At 53.4% G+C, this 21,680-nt stretch overlaps 1 protein-coding gene across 2 annotated transcripts in view; it reads left to right on the forward strand.

The window, feature by feature from the left end:
• Nucleotides 1–21,680, forward strand: part of LOC131211049 (steroid receptor seven-up, isoforms B/C) — a 66,084-nt gene that overhangs the window by 6,784 nt on the left and 37,620 nt on the right. For both annotated transcript variants that reach the window (XM_058204390.1, XM_058204391.1), the window contains exon 2: nucleotides 8,582–8,731. In XM_058204390.1, coding sequence (XP_058060373.1) covers nucleotides 8,582–8,731 — 150 coding nt within the window. The remainder of the gene's footprint in view (nucleotides 1–8,581; nucleotides 8,732–21,680) is intronic.

A 21,680-nucleotide genomic window follows, 5' to 3' on the forward strand; every position in this document is an offset into this window, starting at 1 on the left:
TCTCTCTCTCTCTCTCTCTCTCTCTCTCTCTCTCTCTCTCTCTCTCTCTTTCGTGTTATCTTCCTATCACACATACACGGATTGAGCGAGAAAATGCGGAAACCCGCCACCCGCCATTTGGGCGTGCGATGGGCGATCAATCGATCGATACTTTCCGAGCCGCGCGATCAGCGACCGATCGATCGCCATCCACTTCAGCACCAGCCCCATCACCATCACCGGAGGTCCCTTCCTTTCGTCGCTTATTAATAATAATCCGCCGGGGCCGTCTCGCTCGCACGCGCCTCCGGAGCGCAACGCATACGAACGCGGCGACGCACCGGCCGATTACTTGCGGATGAAGCGGACGATGATGATGATGATGAAAACGATCAATATAATCGTTTACCATTGGCATCGCCATCACCATCAGCATCATCATCATCATCATCATTATTATTGTTGTCATCACCAGCCGGGCGCCCGCTGGCTTCGTGATTTTGTGACTAATTATGGGCTGATCGTTCGATCATATTGGCCCGATTGGACGTGGGCAACGTTTAAAAGGGCTGACATTCGATTTCGCCTTTTTGGGGTGGACAGGAAAAGCCATCGAGCGAAACAGGGGGTTTAGCTTTTCAGCAACAAACGAAACATGTTTGTGCGTGGCCAGCAAAAATGGCACCACTAATTTGCATCCACTCGGGCCTCGGCCGCTAAATTGATTTTAATTAACTCAAGCCGCTCAAGGAGTTCTAGCCGAGCGTGCCCTTAACCTCGATCGCAGCGAGCAGTCGACGACGATCGGCACTTGACGCGGATGTCTTCGCGGGTTTCGCGCGATGTCTTCTTTAACTGTCGATCGTCAAGATTGTGTGGGGTGAAGATTTGAACGGGCGTGATTAGCGGGACGGGACACACTTACGGGCAGGGCCCTCTAGCTGTAAAAAGCGCGTCACGAGCGATGTCGAACCCATCGATAGTGACACCGCAACAACAACCGATAGCGTGGCCACTCCGGAAAACACGACCGAGCGAACCAGCGGGTCCTGTGTTTGTATTTTGGGCAATTTGCCTGTAATGACACTTTAACCTTTTAGCCCCCCGGCCGGCCCGGCGAGTGTAAATAGAGTTGTTGTCGGTTCTGGGAGAAAAAAGTTAGTAAAAAAAACTGGCCATCCTGGCAACACTGTTCGCCCGTGGCCCGGCCACGGTGATTTACGTGACACCCCCGGGTGGGCGATTTTCACTGGTCGGGCCGCCGTAAAAGTTAATGAAAAACGTTCCTCCTCGTTTCGGACGGCGTCGGATCATTACCGCCGGCCGCTCGGGAGAGGCTTAATTTTTGCGGGGCCCTGCGCTTGCGCTGGGATCGATAAATTTCAGGCGGGCGAAACGCAAAAACCCAGCGAAAATCCGAGCCCTTCCCGAGATGGGATGGGTGGAGCCCGCTGGGCCCTGGACCTGACGGTCTGGAGGGCAAATGTTTACTTTGGCGAAGTCCTCCCGGAGAGGCATATACTGGGGGGGTTTTGCTGGGGGCCAGCCCAGCCCAGCCGGCAAACAATCGGATCGGAGCCCGACGGGGGTGGCAGTGATTTATTAACAATGAGCGCCCCAGCAGCGGCACTCGGCGGCGGTCGCGGTGATGATATTGTTTTATTAGTCAGCGAGTCAGCGAAGGCAGAACGATCGACGGGGAACGAAAGTGAACGATAAGTTCTTCCTTTGCTGGGTGCCTGGACACAAAGTTGGCCCGATTCAAGGGACTCTGATATGGGGCGCCCTCTTTAGGTGCCTTTTTATGTTTTGCTAGAAATATCCTCAAGTAATTTTCTTTTAAATTAATCTGAAGACAACAATTACCGGACCCATTCTAATCGCCGGTGAAGCCATCGCCGTCCCTTGTAGAGTCCTCGGTTAAAGGGCAGCTCGCAATCCCAGCGCCGGAGTTCGATAATTATCGCTAGGTTTTGTGTGCAATTGTAACTGCTACAACTTCCAGCTATCCAACATGACACTCGCTCCCCGCCCATCCCCCCGGTGCAACCGGAACGACCCCCGGAGCCCTGGGAAGCCTGGGAACTGATTGCACACGCCACCGGCCCGGCTTGTAGGAGGCCGTCGTGGATTTCCTTCCCTTTTTAATTCCCCTATTCGCAGCCGACAATCGATTTTAATTCAATATTATTTCGCTGGCTCCGCGTGAGGATGTTTCGGCCAGGCCGAGTAGCCTCCGGCCGCCGTCCGTCGCAGCCGCAAGGCGGTCAACCGGACCGGTCCCCGGCGTGCCCGTTGCGCGCAGATAATAGTGGCCCGGTAAGTCACCGGCACTCACCGGGCACACCGGTGCCTTCCCATCTCTCTCTCTCACGATGGGATTTTTGGGGGGGTTGTGGCGGAGGGCCCGGTCAACCACCCCCGGATTAAGGAGGCTTCTTCGCTGACCAACCAACCGGTCTCTCGGTCCGGGTTCCTGCAGTTCGCAGTTCGCAGGAAATAAACTCATAAGTACCCCGGCAAGTCGTGATCTTATTCTTTATGCGCGGCACGCGGAAAGAGAGAGAGAGAGAATGAGAAAAGGAGATGGCATAAGCAAGGAAATCGATCGGGCGTCTGTGTCGCATGGTTTAGGCAGAAGGCCCCAGGACCCCCTCTAGGTAACGGTTTAATTATGCTTTAACTGCAAAACGATAATAGGGTTAATGAAATGATTTGGCGCGCCGCGTGCTTGATCGGTCGGATCCCAAAACGGAGACGATGGCGGTCCGCGCTGGGAATGGGAATCGATCGAGCTCGAGCCCGACCCGGGACGGAATATGCTCACACAACGCTCGTTCACGAACATTCACATTTTATGCTGCTTCGTTCGGGCGGGCGCGCGCCCTCCTTCAGGCAGACTCTTATCGTGGCGCATCGATCAGCAAGAAAAATAATTTATTATTTCATATGCCCTCCGATTTTATTAACTGCTGCACGACCGACCTGAGAGCGAGAGGGAGAGAGCTCTGGGGCTGCTCGGTTCGGTTTGTCTTGTGCCTCGCGACGGATCGGATCGCAAGTGATCGCTGCGCGCGAAGCGATCGACCTTGGCTGTTTGCTTTGGCAAGGCATTACCCAAACCGGCCAGTGATCGATCGTTCGCTGACGTACCAACCCCGCCATCAGCCCCGATCGGAGTCGGGTGCGATGAGCAGAAAATTGTAAAAACCGTTGGGCGAAAGCTTTCTTCCTTCCACGTGGCGCAGGATCGTCTCGGGATCGCGTAGGGCGAAAGTGCGCCAAACCAACCCATTAATCGTCCCAATCGGGGAGCGTAAACGAAGCCCCTAAAATCAGGGCGGTTGATGTTGCCAATTGTTTCCCTCCGAGCACGACCCTTTCCGGTCGGCCACCGTGTCACAGAGCATTGTCACACCAAATGTGGTGCACCAGCGCGTATGTGTGTGTCTAAATTTTGGTTTGCTGATTTTTAATCAAATGCAATTCAATTAAAGACCGGCGACTTGACCGCCGTGTGTCCACCAAAAAGGCGTCAATCCGATGCGCAGCCGTTCGTCCCCAGGGGAATGCAAATTTATGCAAAATTAGCCCCCCGTGTTAAACATGCCCGACAGTGCCTTATGCTGCTGCGGTGGCCACCGTGGTTTGATATCGATATCCGTGTTCCGGGCAACGGAGCGAAAAAAACCGTTCTGGTCAACCCGAGAGCCGGAGCCCCGGAGGTGGCCAAATTTTCCAACTGACAACTCATTCATGTTCTATCTCCACCCCACGCGCCCGTCCGTTGTGTCCACCCGGCTAGGCCTGGCCCGGGGCCCGAGTTACAGCATGTGACCGCTGTGCGCATAGTTTATGAATAATGTATTCATACATCACGGCCTGTGTGTGCAACCACCCCGCTCCGGGTGGCCGAACCCTTTTGTGCGCCTTTTGCATACATTGACAAACCACCCGAGAGAGAGAGAGAGAGAGAGGGAATGGGAGGCAAGGGGACTTCAAGGAATGGGTGTTCCAAGCGCGGACATCTTCGGGCGACCGAGGTTTCAGGATCCGCCCTGGATCCACCGCCGCCACCGGCACCGCAAACTGTCACGTTTTCGGTTCCGGATGCAGAACCGAACCCAACGTGGGACGAGGGGTGGCGTCCATCCCCCCGGGGGTCGGGTGTGGTTCATAATCAATTATCTTCCAACGAACCACAAAATTATCTCGTTATGCATCCGCCCTAAGGACATCCCGGCTGGCCCGGTCCGGCCCGGCGTGACTAGGCTACTCTGTTGCTCCGTTCGGCCGATCCATCGTTTACCATCAGTGACCGGCCACGTGGGGCCGGCAGGAGATTTCACTTACGCCCGGAATCTAGATAAATAGGTGTATCATCGGATTTTTTAATTTAATTATCCGATTCCGAACGGGTCCACCGACGCCGCCGGCGACATGATGGATGGTGCAGCATTAAAAACCCGCAGCATATGTTGGGGTTGGTCCACATATTTTGCCGTTTCCGAATTCTCGCCCGTTTCTTCGCTTCAATGCCGGACGACCGACCGAGCGTGGCCGGAGTAGTGCCTCGGTTCCGCTTTAATTAGCCTCGGGGAGTTAACGCCCGCGCGATCGTGTTATCTGCGGACCAGGCCACCAAACGAAGCGTAGCAGCAGCAGCACGGAGCAGTACGTGCCTGGGGTTGTTGTGATTGGGAAACGCAGTGCTTGCAATGGGGACTCGGATTTACTAGTTTCCGAAAAGGATAAATAAGTGAAGGATTACGAACCGATCGCGAGAAGACTGCGATCCGAGCTAAAGTTCCAATTTCCAGCTAATTTGCAGATGCGGATTGAACACATCCGACTATCAACCATCAACCAGATTGATTAGCCTGGCTGGAAGAAGCCTTGGCGAAAGGCTAAAAGTAGGCGGTGGTAATGTGCTACAAATTGGGCGATAATCCTAAATGAAGCAATTTTCCCCGGTACGCTACACTGACCAACCACTGCCCACTGCTGGCCGGGCGAAGGTGCATTACTCTCTCTCTCTCTCTGCTCGGTACTCTAATTAGCGGACGAAACAAGCGCAACAATCGCGCCAAGCGCCTTCGGGAATCTGGTCTGGTGCCGCCCCGGCCCGGCCATTCCGATGGTAATGAGATAAATAATGAGAAACTTTATTGCTCTGCCCGTAAGCCCGGGCGACGCCCGTCGACTTCTTTTTGTTGCACAATTTGGCGTCGCTTCATAATTTCTTCATCACCGCGTTTCGATTGCGCGATTCCTCCTTTTTTAATTTGAAATCTTGAGGCCCGGTAAATCACCGGGCCGAGATGGGTCCCGCCCATCCGAGGACCTCCGGCAGAGGGACCTAATTGACCCGCGGCCGGCCGGTCAGTAATGAAGTGACCCCCGCAGCCGAAGTGCGGACAACAGTTTGGGTGTATCTACCGGTCCCCGAGGTCTGGCCGAGGACTACTGGGTATCGGTTGCCGGCCACAGTCGGCGTAATCATCTCGCCCTGGGGCCGCACAAGTGTCGGCATCAGTCTTCATCATCATTACTGACACACATATTACTATGATTATGCAGATTATTTTCGCCGATCGCCACACGTGAGAGTTAGCCCTGGCTTCGGGGCTTCGGAAGCGGCTCGGCCAAGGATACACATCTCACAAATTTACAGCTCTTTGCCGGTTCCAGGTGCCTCTCGGTGAAACCATAATCGTCTGTGGTCGCCCCTGCAACTCCGGCTTCCCATTGCGCCCGGCCCGACCCGACGGTTGCAGTTTCACGTTCGTCGTTCTTTAATTTACATAAAGAAAAACGAATTCCGTTAATATCCCATTACGCGGCGTTCGCGGCGTGTTTATGCGGCATGCTTCAGGTTTATTGTTTTTCGGACCCAGGCGACTCAGGGCCACGCTCGGATGAGGTATGATTTATGGCCATCAGCCTCGCGTGGAGCGTTTCCCCACCCCAGGGAGAACTCCGCCGATGGCTCCTTAAATCCGAATCCACACTCTCCGTTCGGGAATCTAACTCCACGGCCACAGTGAGTTGTTATAACTCAATTTATCACCCATTAGACGCCCGGCAGAACCACCTTGAAGTATCGTGGCCGGTGGCCCACCAGAAGCCAAACCGGACCGAATCGAAAACAATTGTCTTGCCGGCGCGTTGTTGCGGTCGCGACTCCGTACGGCGGGGATTTTACGACGGACAGACGGACCCCAAGACACCCGGTGTCGAACACGGTGTCAATTGGACACGGATGTTCCAATCGGCAGTCGGCCACGTCCAGCAGACCACCGGAACAGAAATTTATGGCCCACCCTGCGATCCGTCTGCATGAGGACCGCAAATCAATCCCGTGTGCAGTGGCGTAGAAGGGCACGGCGATGCAACTCCCGTCCGCCACCAACATCGGAGCGATCTAAAAGGAGAAAATAAAACCGGGCGTGAGTCTTCCAGTGTCCTGCGGTCCTTACAAGGCCAACCAGCCATCCGGCCGGTCTAACTTACCGTCGTCCACGGAACCGGACCTACCGAGCCGTGTGATGGATTTTATGCAAATCCGCCAACAACGGCCACCTGCCTTGCGGGGACGGCTGCATGGGTTGGACGTGCCGAATGAATTTTCCGACGCAGTGACCACCGAGAAACTGCAAGAGCAACTTTACGGTTGCATCCAAAGGACACACGGTGGTGATCCGCGTTGTGCGTGAAACTTACCGGCCAACCTGAACAGGGTTCGGAGTCTGAAAAGAAAAGAGAGAAAACGATGAAATATCCTGTCTATCCGGCAACGGCCACCGTTGCAGCTCTTGGGCATGCAATTCCCCGGTACCCTTCCGGTTCTGGTTTTTGATGCCTCGCACGAGATGGCGTAAGAAAGGTGACCTGGAAGAGGCCACGGTGCGTGCATTTATTCTCCCGTCAGCGGGAGCGCCCTGTTTCCTGAAGGCCACAACCCGGTTCCCGGCGCGCCCGGGGCGGATTGACGTCGGAATTGTTCCTAATTAATCGAACCAATCCCCTGCGCAGCTCCGACGGATTGTTACATTGTTGCCCGCTGCTGTCGGGCTGCTTTCTGTCATTGTTGTCCCCGCCAATTGTTTGGCAGTTTATCCGGATCGGCCCTCCGGAGTCGATCTCCGGTCGGCAACGGAACAACGGAAACCGGGCGAACCACAGCGTGTGCTTTGCATTGTATCCGTGGGCCGGAAAACTCGGCTCGGAAAACGCGTCCGATGTCCTCCCGGTGGTGCGTGGTGTGCCAAGAAAGCATAACACTAGGCTCGAGGGCGCCGCCTTAAAAAATAACACAGGAAAACATAAGACCAACCATTACAAATTGCTCGCGTTCTCAACGGCAGGGGATCACGAGACGCGCCGGCGATCACCTTTGGCTTGATGAATGATTAAAACGTTTTCTTGGGGCCGTTGGTGTATCGGGTCATTATCGGGCCACAGGAAGGCCGCCAAAGAGATCACTTCTGAACACGCTCCCTCTAGCGCTCTAGTAAGAGGTTTGCCTAATTACTTCGACAGCGAGGTTAAACTAATTAATCTTTGCGCTCGCGCAAAAGCTCACGAAGGTCCGCGAGGTGCCGTGATGGTTCCGCCCAGACTTTTCAGAAACGTGTCTCAACATCGATCAATCGGTCATCAGTCTAGGGCGTCCTAGCTAGGCCCGAAGCTGAACTGTTCGATTGAAAATAGATCGACCGGGTGGAGGTCATCATGTGGGCATACAATGAAACCCAACACTTTATTAAAATGGGGCTCGTGAAGGCACCCATGAACGATAATAATTCAAGGGCTGATAAAATTGAGCACTGCGAGGCAGAAACGCTTATTACATGTCGTTATAGACAGAATTTTGGAGTCCATAAATCACCTATTACGTTACATATTCAACATCTTTTCTGAGCAGTTGACTTCAATAAGGTATACAGCAAACAATTTCTCATAACAGCAAAAACCATACTACACTGCTTTGGCCAAAAAGAATCGGGAATTTAGAAATAAAAAAATCTGTATTTATTCCTCCAAAACTATGTCATCACCTTTAAAGTACTTCTTGTACTGGAATGTATACTACTCAATGCGAGACATCTACGTGGTGTGTTCAAAAAGTTCTGATAATTTTGCATTTACGAGGGCCACATATATTTGACTTCGATTTTTGCGCTCTTAATTTCGATTGTTACACAAAATTTGATACAGATTCATTGTCCTCCATTTATTGGAGACAAAAATCAACGATGAGCCAAAACACGTTCAAGCAAAACAGCTGTCAAAAATTTACCGATGACTTAAAATGGCCAAACTTGTAACCATAAGTGAGGAACATGAGTAGCAAAACCACAAAATATCGAATATCGAATATCACAAAATATCGAATATCAAAATATCGAACGTAGCCCCCCCGTAAATACAAATTTATCACAACTTTTTTAACACACCACGTATGTCTACGCTTGTTCCAATTTTTAAAACTGTCCGAGGAGTTGTTTTCAGAAGTACGGAAATAAACTACTTTCCTTTAAAAACTACTTTAAACTTGCAAAAACTAAATTCTTCCTGCTTGTTGTTTTTTTTCCCACAGGCTGCAAATCGTTCTTCAAACGCTCGGTACGACGAAACCTCACCTACTCCTGCCGGGGCAACCGGAATTGTCCCATCGATCAGCACCACCGGAATCAGTGTCAGTTTTGCCGTCTACGAAAGTGCCTCAAGATGGGAATGCGACGTGAAGGTAAGTGCTTCTGCTTTTAGTGAATCTTTTTATATCCGCCGGTTCGCCACACTGGCGCATGTTGCTATCGTGGGCACTATAAATAGATTCGCGGCAATGTCCTTCACGTCAGCTTCTTCTGATGAGAAGCCCAAAAGCTGCCGATCGGCACTTTAGAGGCCGCACAAAACCGACGCTGACACTTCAAGGTGTCAATAAGCGCGTACTAAACGCGGCTGGCGGGATCGTTTCGCGGACGAAGCATAAATCATCAATTTCGTCACCGAGCGCCCGAGGCATCTTGGCCTGCTGGCTGGCTGGTCTGAGAACTTGCTTAATTAGTCTCCTATGCCGGGGGGTTGTTCCTTGGCCGTCCCTTTGTTGCCCTTTTCGAGCTCCTCACAGGGGAGAGCTTTTCTTCGGTTCTCCTGAGGCGTTTTCGACCCGAATAGTGAACCCTTTCCTTATTTGCGTGCGCTCTCGTGTTAAGTAATTATTGCACGGGTTTGCGCTTTTCTCAAGATCGGAACGCGAACGGGCACAATAATATCGTTTCGCGACCACCTCCCAGGGGGTGCCATTCTTCCCGAACCCCGAGGAGGATGTCCTGCGGCGTGCGTGCCAGCAGTGGGTACAAACGAGTGAGCATAAGAATGCAATTGTTCCCCCCTGCGCTAGAGTTCCCATCGGGCAAGGGACATTTCGTTGGGAAAACTGGAAACAGTATCGATGCTCGATCGCATTTTGATACATTTTTTAATGCGGTGCGACATATTAGTGCTAGGTCTTGGATCCCTATTCTTATCCAGCGCCCTTCTTGCGACCGTTGTTTCTGGGAGTGCGGATTGTTTTCGCCTGACCCTGTGATTGTGAGAGCCAAAAATGGTTTAAAACATTGTTGACTTGTTACGGGCGCCTCCGAGGGCAGTCCGCGATTGTTGAACGGTTTGACATCAGCCATCGACAAGAGCCATTAGTGTTGAACCGTGCGAACCCGTGAAGGACATCACCCGCTGACTGTTACTGCACCGGGATCGGGTCGGGGACTATTTGGACGATTTGAACTGTTCTCACAACCTTTGCGTGTCGAATGGGAAGTGCTTGTCAAGAGCCGACCATTACGCCATTTGCGTTTCGGTCGTTGAATCCTGCGGAACGCGAACGAAAGCGTCACCAACCGTTGTTGGACGGGGTCGGGACCTGGCATCGGGAAGTGTAAAAAAACGGTTGATGATTTATGAATTCGTTATGATTTTTAATATTTAAAACAAATATACGCTAACGGGACGGGACCGGATCCGTGGTCTTCAATACGTGGCAACACTCTAAAAGGGGTTCTAGCCCTTTCTTCAGTCCTTCACGAAGGACGATTATTGGTTTTAGGCATCGGTAGTGGCGGCCGAATTGCGAAAGTTTTCCCGACTCCGGACATTAGATTCCAGTCTCTTCCCATTCCGGCACGGAGATTAATAGCTTCCCCCGTTTGTGCGCCTTTGGCCCTTTGAGACGAAGAAACAAAAAAGGGCACAACTCCTTGGCAAAAAAAGTAATCATAATAAAAGACTGAGACCCGGGCCCGCATCCAAAAAGGATGACCACTGGTCATTAATCCGCTCCGAAAATCCGGACAGGGCACATCTTGGGAACCGGTTTTTCCACCTAGTTTCCCGAAAAGATTTCCTTGATGGATGGTCAGTTCTCGTGTCGCTGGGAAACGGACGCGATGTGAAACCAGACCGGACCAGACGGGGTCAGAACCGTCGGTCACCGTTGGTCAAGATGTGCAAGGCTGACCGTTAGAATAAATTAAAAGCCATCAAAGATCGGGCCGAGGGGAGTATGTGAAAAAATTGGGGACGCCCGGGATGCGTTGCGCAAGGACATCGCCATCACCAAAAGGGTTCCGGCACCAGCATCTTCCCGTACGAGTGAGGGACCCTGTCAAGACGGTCGAGGACATTCGACCACCGAGAACAACGGGATTTGGTGTGAGGATTACGGGTTTAGAAGTTTTGTTTCCTACTACTAAGGGACCTCACAGACTCACCCATCGCAGACGGGGTGACGCGTCTGACGACTGACCACAATTTGACAGATGACCGACGAAGGTGAAAGCGACCGATCCGAGCCTTGACGGTTCAAGGAAGGCAGGGAAGATCATCGACTCCTAGATAGTGGCCTCTCTAATTAGCGTCTTCTCGCGGGTTGGTGCCGAGGTGAGTCAAATTTATGCTCCAGCCCTCGCTAGTGATCGTTTCACACGCCCGTGAACCCATTTCGCGCAAGTTTATCGATCCGATCAACCGATTGCTTCCCTGCCATGTTTTTTGCTTGCTCCTCATTCTCCTCCGCAAATTGATGATTATATTGTTAACAACTATTGGCAACAATCGAGCCACACTTGCCGGCGAAGGCCAACATCACTGCATCGTCGCTTGTAATCGACGGAATATGAACATGATCGAAAAAAAAACAGCAACGGTAAGCGAGGAAACTGCAATCGAGTTCCACAAGTGGGCCACCGGTGGGCCAGTGGGTGGAAAGCAACAACATAAAACATAATCATAAAATAACACTCTGCGCGAGCGCGAACGCGACACGACATCCCACGACGGGTCGCGGCGGCGGCAACAAGGTCCACACCGGCGGACACATATTCTTACACCGTGTACCACCTTCTTCTCGCAGCTGCTCCAGATCCAGTCGAGGACGCAGCGGAACGAATGGTAGTATATGTGTGTGTCGGAACAATCATCCCGCGGCGTGTGGGTGGTGTGGCCAACAACAACGACGACGACGATGATGATGAGCGCAGCATGATTATGATGTTGTTTGGGGCTCGTTCGATTTTTTGCGCGCGAAAGAAAGAGAGAGAGATGCTTCGTTGTGCGGAGGAAAGTGCGTACCGAGTTCCTGGCTTGATCGGCGTATCTCCTGAGGCGAATCACCTGAGAAGGACCCAGGAGACTTTTCGGTACTTCTTACTTCATTAGCCCTGAAAGACTTGGGCTGATGGGCGATGGGCGGGCGAAGGTACTTGAAGAGAAGCGCTTTAAGCAGGACGGCACCACGGTTGTCTCTTGAAGTGCCCGATTATGTCTGTGCCCATCGGAGAATAGAACAATAGAAAGCCACATCTGCCCGAATCGATCTTGGATCGTCGGAATCGATAAGCTCTCGTTCTCTAGGCCGATCCCCGACCTGCGATCCTTCTCGCAGGACAAAAGCCCTGCCCTGACTTCCCTACCGCAGGCCCTGCTGGGACAACACTCGGATCCAGCGAAGGAACAATCTCCGCAGAGGTTCCGGTTCCCAGCTAGGAAGTGGTCACCATTCCTTGAAGATCTCCCCCTAAGGTCCAGCCATTAAGGGAACTGTTTTGACCACTGGTCATCTGGTGCAATCATCAAGGACAGACAGACAGAGGCCACGGCAACGAATCGTAAGACACCTCGGGTCTCGGGTCGGGCTTTGCTAACCCGCGCGCGGCGGAAAGGGTTCGATGGATCCGGTTCCCAGTGTGGCCGTCCCATCACGTGAAAAACTTAATTAAAATAAAATGTCCATTTTTTAAATGACAAAACAGCGTCATAAATAGCGTAAACTTGCACCGGAGACGGGACGGACCACGGCGAACCCCGGGCGCGCTCGGGCCGGTTCAAAACGGCGACCTATCCCATCGAAGGTCGGCCCGAAGAAAGGATTAAAGTTGCGTCCCTGCCAGGTAGAGTGCGAGCACGGCGACCCCTTCGGTCACGCGAGTCTGCCTCTTCCCGGGGCCCTTCACCACACGGTTTACATCAAACCCCTTTTGTCTCTCAACACCTGAAACTAATAAGTGATCATAAATTTGACCTTCGAGCGGTATGTTATCCGTTCGTTGCCGGCCGGGAGTCCTGGGCCGGTCCGGGACAACGAGACGCGCAGGACACTGGAGTGTCCCTTCGGCGTCCGGTCCGCGGTAACAGCCGGAGCAGCAGCGACCGGAGAGGTATTTGCATGGGAAATTGTGCAATTAGAAGGAAAAATGCCAACCGAGGAGAAGGTCAGACCGATTTCGGGGCCGACACGGGGCTACCAAGAGTGATGGCAAACGATTAATCAAATTAGGCTGGCAGAGACTCCCGGGAGGTGTGCCCGGAAAAAGCCGTTGAAACCCGAGCCCAAGAGTGCACCATGTGACGGGACCGAGCTCTGCACCTTTTCCGGGCAGTTCCTCGCCTGGACCGAGGTGGACATTCCAGACGTTGTACAATACGCGTCTAATCAACGCCCAACTGAATCAGGCTCAAGTTGGCACTTCAAGTCCACGCCAAGAAACTAGAAGAAACGCCGCCGCCCGCGAAGAAATTGAAAACAATTCTTCGGCCGACTTGGCCCGTGACTTGTCGTTTCTATTGAAACCCCCGGCCGGTACCCGGTACTGCGTAGAACCTTGCCACGTCATCCCGGCTGGAGTTGATACGTGGAACTAACGATACCGTTACCAACCGACCGACCAAGTCGTTGCATCGTCTCTTGGCTGGGTCTCCTGAGTCCATAGGTTACCCGTTTCGGTCTGGTCCTTTAAGGTTTACGCTGAGGCTTACAGGCTGCACACGCATATGCAAAGGCCTCCCGGGATCATAAAAACCGGGTCCAGAAACATTTGGCAGGATTGGCCGCCATTGTCCCACCGCCGTAGTCCCATTATCGGTGTCAAGGGTTCGCCATGGGCCGCATTATGAGAACCGCATCCGCGTACATGGGATCGGCGTAATTCTCCCAAAAATATTCAGCGATGCAAAACATTCCACGTCCAAATCGAGCCCTACAACTAGGGTTCATGCTGCGGGACCGCTAGGAAAATCCTGCTCCTTTTTCGCGAGCATACATTTTGCCTGCGCTCATTATGCAGGAGCTTTCGGGGCTTTGGATGTTTTGGCAAAAATCCCCCACTTCCCATTCCTCCAGTGTCTTAAAGACGCACTGTCTTCGGTACCTTGCTGGAAGAATAGAACAAACGGCGCTTCCTTGTATCTTGTCCGCCGCGTGCAGGGTCCCCGTCGAAACGAAGAAGAAGACGCTCCCGGGATTGTGGCAAAGGGCCCTGCCGCCGTTTGCACAATTTTCGGACGACAAAATAGAGAAGTCTACAGAGCGAGAGGGTCCCCGGGTCCGGTCGATAATTATCTTGGCCCTTGGCCCGAACCCCTGGCCGAGAGATTGACCGAGTTGGAGAGAGAGAGGAAAGAGGTCTTCTTCGGATTTGTTCGTTGGGCCAAAACGCACGCACCGCGACGTGGCCCGGCCCGCCTGGCCGTCTCGGTGTCTTCCAGGGTTCCAGGGCTTGTCTAGCTGTCTGTCTGTCGTCCGCGCAGTGGCACGGACATGATGCGCTACATGGCTGGCTAGCTGGAAGGATCGGGGTGTTCTGGCTTCATAATACCACCGGGAGAAAAGTATCCGCTTACAGTCCGCCCGGGCCTGGCCAGACCCCTTGGATCCTGGATACCTGTGGTACACCTTGGAGACATCGCCGGGACGGGGCCTGGATTCGTTTTACTTCATTCGCTTCATTTCCGTTCCGTTCTCCTGCGACCGGAGGTAAATTAGCTCCATGAAGGCCCCTGGTCGCCGCGGTACTCGGCGGACGTTGAAACTGATTCGGTTATTCGATACTTTTTTCCGCTCGCTATCGCCCGGCACTCTGGGACAGCACGGGGCGCCTTGAACGAACTGTATCCGCTTCGCGCGCCGCCCGTCTTGACAGCTCACCGCGAGCGCGCCGGCAACCGCGGCGGCTGGGATCGGCAGTAATTTGAATAATTGTTCAAGATGGCGTAATGATATCGGCATCGGAATCACAACACCGCACCAAAACATGGCACCATCGCGCGCGCGAGCCGCCGCGATGATACTCTCGGAAACCCGTTACACCCTGTGTTCCAATTGGGACACTGGACACCTCTCCTCAGCGCAGCCCTTACCGGCCACTTTGTTGTCACGCAGAGAGAGAGAGAGAAATCGGTAGGGAGCCCTCAGATCGCAGATGGTGCAGAGATGGTCGTCGTGTCGTGACCTACAACACAGAGAACACAAACACGTCCGACATCCCGATCCGGTCTCTGGACCTGGGGGCCCGCCGGGAGGTTAAGCGAAGGTGACGGTAGTACCTCTGATTTTTCAATCCACCTCCAGGAGGCTCCGGGGCTGGCTGGACAATAACTCAATAGCCAATCATGCGTCGACACCTCCCCGGCTCGATCGATCGTCTCGATCTCGCCTCACTCGAACGCACTCTGTCCACTTGCTTTTCTTGGCGTCTTGCGGCTGGGCTGGGTGGTCGGTGACGGGCTTTTTGACGTCTTCTTGGAACGCAACCGCCAAACGATTACTTGCCGTTCCATTAACGGTCGGCCCAACGTGGCGCACGTGCCTCTCAGAGCTCAGGCGATGATCTGAGGCGTCCGAAAGGCGCAATAGAAAACAGTTAATCGAGTTATCGAGTGCCTTGGTACGGGGCCGGTGGCCTATGGAATGTGTGATGCCATGAGATGGCAAGTTCTTCGGTTCCTCAATACGAACGAATGAATCTGAAAAAAAAATACACGTTAGCAACATGTTTTTTGGGTTGATTGGTCATCGAAAAATTCTGCCCACTTCTTCTGGTGGTGAAGTGTTTCGAAATTGGTTTGCCAAAACCCAACCAAGGGATCAGTTAAACCTTCCTTCCGGTAGCGGCCCCGTGGCCAACAACTCCTGGCTACCGAACCACACATCGGTTGCACTTTTCGGTGGCTCGGCCATCATCAGCAGGTCGAAACGCAATAATTAACCTCTCGATGGCTCTCGCTTGACTCAGCAAGAAATCGCTTGCCGCTCGCTCCTTTCGGCTAAAGAGGATCCATTATGAGGTTTTTTCTATAAGGCGCTCTCTCATCCATCTCACGACACCCGGTTTAATCCTCGCCGGTTGCCCCGAACAGAAAATCCCGGCCGAGTGAGCGAGCAAGGAGCAGGGCACAAATAAATAAAAAAACAACAACCGAACCTCGGCGAAATCCACCGGAGGCTCTGTCTCGGGTCTCGCGCTAATGTGATTAATCTTCACCTTTTATGTTGGCTTTCGGAGCGCGCGTGTGCATGTGTGTGCCCAACGTTGACACAACATCACCTTGCCGCCTCGTGTTCAGCACCGGTACCGGTTCCGTCCGGTGATCCGGGGGCCCATCCTATTTAAACAACGTTTAGTCCACAGGAAGCAGCAGGAATGGCAACACACAAAAAATGACGCCGCACGGGGACATCAAACAATCTCGACAGGACACCATCAGAGGACGCTGCTGAAGGGCCGCACGGAGAATGCTTCTAGAGAAAGAGATTTTGAAGCAATAAATGTCGGCGTCGTGCGGCGGACTAGGGCATCTAGAAACGTCTTGAGATTGTGTCCTGAGATCGGGCCCAGAGAGTGTGTCCTTTCGGTTGTCTCTATAGTATAGTTAGCTAGTATTTGGATTCCAAGACCAAATTTTCAGCTTCAATTTCACCGAATCCTTCTTCATTTGCGAAGCAAAATGGGCTGATGATGCCGCCAAACCAAAATCCGCACCAAACAAAACCGTTACTTGTTGGGTGGCATTGGCTTCTCTTGCACGACGTGTGAGTTATAAGTTTTCAATATTTTCCAATATTCTGCAAACGTATAGTGTCCCATTTCGAGAAAGTCGAAGTTTTTACTAACTGGTTACAGTTTCCCGAATGAAGTTTGACATTTTAAAAGTCGAGAAATCGGAAATTCACCAAACACTAGATGGATCATCCTACCATCACGTTAACAGGAGTGGCTTGCCGTGCAGAATCCTATCAGCGCCAGACCAGACATAACTCCTGAATCGGAGTTCCCAGGAGTTCCAGGAATCCCGAGAAGATAGCAATACACATCTGCTTTCTTCGCGGTCGGCAGGGAACGTGGTCTCTGGAAAACATTTTACTTTCCGAACTGCTCTCCTCGGGTGAGCTGATAAGCGGCAACAACTACGCGGTACAGCTGCGCCAGTACCAGTACCGGTACCGTACCGTTTGAGTTATCGCCGCGCTCCGACGCAGCGTTCCGAGCGTTTATTTATGACCCACCAGTACGATCGGAGATTTTTCGTCCGGCCTGAAGCACCCGGAGGATCCCGGAATCCGTGGACCGATTTTTATCTGCCCTCCAATCAGGGCGAACGCATCTCACAAGTGGCCCCGCGATAACTTATCGCGGGTGATGATGTGAAAAGTGTATCACGATCAGTCAGGACGCGTAGTTGGTCCAGCCACTCCACAACGGACAACGTGTTCCGAAGTGCTCCATAACTCCTATCTCGACGCGAGAACGGAAGCACTCGGCGATAGCCCCCGGGGGACTGGGTCTGGAGCACCTCTTCGACCGGGGAGCTGCATGACCCACTGCGCCCACTGGGGACCCTGCCGTGTGGGCTGCCTTTTTGGCCCGCACAAATTGCACCTCCACAAACACAGGACCGGACGGCGAAAGAAAAAGGCCCGACCCGATCCAATCACCCCCACAACCCAAGACCACGGCCAGCACATGTAGCCGTGGGTCAGTCGTAGAGCTGGTCGCGCTGGAACCCCTTCTCGGACGGAACGTAACAGATATGTAATTATGGGTAAATTAGTCGGTATTCACCTTGCCGTGAGGCAGCCTCTGCCGCGGCTCGAGGATTCCCGCGCGATGATCCTCAGGGGGATGCACTGTGGTCATCCATCGCTTGAAACGCCATCTCTCCCTCTATCTTTCTGTTGGTCTCCTTCTGGCGCTCGGGACCGCTCGATTTGTTTCTCGAGTGCGTACGCGGCGTTGTCTCGTCTCTCAAGCATCAGCGTGCAACGAGGCTGTGCAACCTTTAAGGGCCCGCCAGAAGCCGAAGCCAGCCAGCTGTAGGGCCCGCTCCGTAGGAGCCCAAGCCACGATAACTCTTCACCTCGAGCCGTCGTTGTGTCGTGGATTGCTCTCTTCCGCCATCCGTTGGACCTTTCGCTTTCTTGTGGTGTCTGTGACGTGTTTGTGGAGGGTTCCTTCACACATCGAGGCACACGTGCATCCGTGGAGAGGTCAGTCCGGGACGGACGGGCTGGCAGTGCATCTGTGTGTGTGGTTCGAAAATCGATTATGAACTGGCTGGCGGCCGTGATATGAACACATCAGCGGCGACCTCGGGGACAGCGAGTCTCTGCGAGAGTCTCCGTCTGTCTGTCCATCGACAAGATCGATGATCGAGTCGGACATGTCGGACCATCCGAGCCCGAGGGGGAGAAACGCCGCTTCCCGCTTAACGTCGTGGAGAACATTTGTTTTTCCTGAGCGCCGCTGACGCCTCGCCATGTAGCCTTGGTCTACAAAACGGAGCTCGGAGCTCGGAGCCGTTTGATCGTCGTTTCGCGCCTTTCGCGCGCACCTCAATATTGTTGGTCTGCCTGTGTGTGAGTGGCTAGTGTTTTGATTGATGCCCTTTTTTGTGGACTCTTCTCCACCCCGGGGGGTGGGATCACCACGGGCCGTGTGCGATGATGGGGCGATTTATTGGGATGTGACAGCTCGGGACAGATTGTGCGTCTCCTTTTTCGTAGCTTTTCTAGTTTCGATCAGACACGGAGCGGAACAGTGAAAGGTGACAGATCCTGTGAAAACGTCCAAAGTGGGTCACTTTGATAGCGAAGGCGAAGAATATGGTTGGCTTCGTGGTCCCGATGTCAGCGTTGGTTGTTATCGCTTAGGCGGTCACGGGTTCGATTCCCGTTTGGGGGATGAGATTTGCTTCTGAAAGTATTCTGTCAGCTCCCAATTACCACCACCACTCGCGCTGTCTGTGATTAGAGAACTCCCAAGAATGCTGCTGTGGAATGCTTTTCAACAAAAATCTGCTGATTGCTCGGGAATGTTTTGAGGTCAACACGACTACCCAAACAAAGGCAAGGCTAATCACTGGAAACTTCCACAGATCATCACACGGCAATCACGGCTCACAAATCTCTCATAACAAGCCCCCCACAAACAATTTCACACATTTTGAAATGCTGAAGCCACGACGCCGAGCCAATCAATGCCTTTTTTCGCGCCACTCACGCTCCGGATGAGGTCATTCACATCACGTCGCCTCCTGGTGCGGGTGCAGGTTGCCGGGACGAAGGATAACGCACTCGATGGACATCTGCTCGCGTAAGACAACGCGCGAAGGTGCTCGCGTTGCTGCAATACCGCGCGATGCAGCCACCCACCCGACTTCACACGACTTTCCGGCGTGCAGAATCTTACGGCCCCGGCCGATCCGGTTCCGGGGGCCATATGGTGTAAATTCAATTTGAAGCAACTCGCAGCTTGTTCCCAGCTGCACACTGTGGCCGCGTGTGTTCGTCTGTTCTCCCTTTTATCGGGCCCCCCCAAAAAAAAAAAAAACCAGCGTAAACCAAATTGCAATCCGAGAAACCCGTCTTCCGGGCAGCGAATTCCCTGCCAGGGAGAGCGAGAGAGAGAGAGAGCGGACTATATATGCGAGACCGAAACGTGCTTTCCATACCGAATCACCCAAACAATATTCGTTGGCTCTCGGCGTAGGTGAAGAATCCGACTGTCTCAGAGCGCCAATTCTTTCGCCAGAGATTGACCCGAATGTTGTCAATTTGACAAACGAACTTCCTGCGTGTCCTGCGTGCTCCGGCGTGCTAGTAATCCTTTCGCCAATTATTCAACCGCCCTCTCGAAATTGGTGCAGCGATTTCGGGCCTACGAGGTCGCCCCAGGGTCGGCAGTCCTATCACAACCATTAATCACTCCAGTAAATCACAGCTCCCGGGGTGGACACTTCCGACTTCTTCGGAACGTTCTCACGGTCCTCGGTCCGGGTGACGCCGAATTCCGGTGACCTTTCCGGGAGGCTCATCGGCGGCGCTTCCGGAGTGTCCTTTGCTAATTGATTCAATTACGGTGCGTGATTAATGGTCCATCGCACGACGAGCTGTCGATGCATCTTCGGTGGGTTCTGGAAGTCCTCGCGAGTCCGGAATTGGCAACCGTCAATCGATGTAACACTAGACGCCGAGATGTTCTCGGTAATACGATCCTAGGGAAGCGTCCCAGTGCGGCTCGAAGTCTGAGCAAAATCGCGCGAATTATGCCAGCCAAAATGGTGCACCGCCGCACGATGACTATCATCACCACAGCCACCACCATCATCATCATCGTCATCCTCGTCGTCGTCGTCGTCGTCGTGGTTGGGCGCAAAGAGCGAACCGCAACAAGGAACGACGCAAGAAAAGTGCATCGTGTGGCCGACCGATGCACCGAGGAGCCTCCGTCCGAGACGGGAGATACCGGCCCGGTGCCGACCGGCCCCGGTGTGCCGTACCGTGAGAAAATTCCTCAACTTTTATGATGTACAATCTGCACCGCGGCGTGATAGCGCACCGCGGAACGGGGCCCCCAACCGCGCGAGTGCGGCCGCCGATCGTTTTCTTCGGCGTCTTTCTGCCATTCTCCACGAGCTTGATCTCTTGCGGGCCGGACCGGGCCCTTGCCGCACGTGCCTCGCGATCTTTCACGCCACACCACGACGGGGATGAGCCTGCGATGGGCAACTTCCGCGCAAAAGAGCAAGTCCAAAAATCGGTGCATCAGCGAGCGTGTGATAAGAGGAACTGTTCGAAGCCTATCAGGGACACGACAACGACCACAAGATATTAGTCGTGGGGAGAACTGTGTTGCCCTTTCAAAACACCCGGTGGAAGTGCTGATTCCAACGCTGATCACACACCATCGATCACCGGGCACAGGGCGGGCGCTAGACGACGATGATCGACGGCGATCAGCGAATTGATTTCGAGTTGCTGATTGCGGTGAAAAATTGACCTCCTGTTGGGTGTCCCGATTGACGCGAAATTTTACCACTATCCATTTATCAAACGCTCGATTGGTGAAACATTTGACAGGAAGTCCCGCAACAAATGAGTGTTCCATTCTTCAACCCAGAGGACCCAGAGGAACCAACAGTTACCAATGTAGTGACCAATTGGTAACAAACTCCAATTTTTAGGGCACACCGTAAACGTTCTTAACGTTCTCGGCTCGCCATGAATCTCCTTCTTGGAGCGTCTTCTTGGACGGTTCGGCTGCACGGCCCTTTTGTTGCAGTTTGTTGCTGTCCATCGGCCCATCGTTTACGGAGCTGCTCTGGGGGCTTATCTCTCGGGGTGGCTGAGAGCATACCCGCGGTAAGCATAACGCGCCGCGAAAACGCAGAGCCTCGCCGCGAAAGGTGCGCCACAGAGCGAGCGAGAGAATAGAGAGATAGTGAAGCGATAGCATTGTGAAGGGGGCCACCAGCTGGACCCCGGCGGGAGATGAGGTGAAAGTACGACCCGCCGCACTGGGTGGGTGGGCGAGGGCGGAGCATAAGCCGCGGTTCAGGGTATTACAATCCTCAGGCCGCGGCACAAGTCAGACAACAATGTGCGTCGTCTGCGGTGCGCGCATGTACCAACCACAACAATAACAACAAACCGAACGTGTAAAAGAGAGAGAGTGAGAAAGAGAGAGATAGGGAGAGAGAGAGAGAGGGAATGAGGGTAATGAAAGGACGGGCCACATGTGAAGATGGTCGCGGCCGGCCAGTCGCGGTCAGCATAAAATCGAACGGCGCACACGCGCGACACACACCACCATTCCAAACACATACACCTTCGCCCGAGAAGTCCGTACCGAGTCCGGAGTCCGGGAAGCTCCGGCAGCGTGGCAGGCCACGGGCAATCGAACGGCAGAACGCGGGAAGAGTCAAGTATCAAGTATCGTGTTGAGTTTATAAGATTAACATTATTATGTATCAGATTAAAAATAAATTATAATTTTTTTCTTCTCTCTGTCCCCGCGCGTTCCACGCTCTCTCTCGCTCTCTCTCGCTCTCTCTGCCGTTCATGCGTCACGCACGGCCCACGG

The sequence above is a fragment of the Anopheles bellator genome, chromosome 2, assembly GCF_943735745.2.
Source record: "Anopheles bellator chromosome 2, idAnoBellAS_SP24_06.2, whole genome shotgun sequence".
NCBI classification, from domain to species: domain Eukaryota; kingdom Metazoa; phylum Arthropoda; class Insecta; order Diptera; family Culicidae; genus Anopheles; species Anopheles bellator.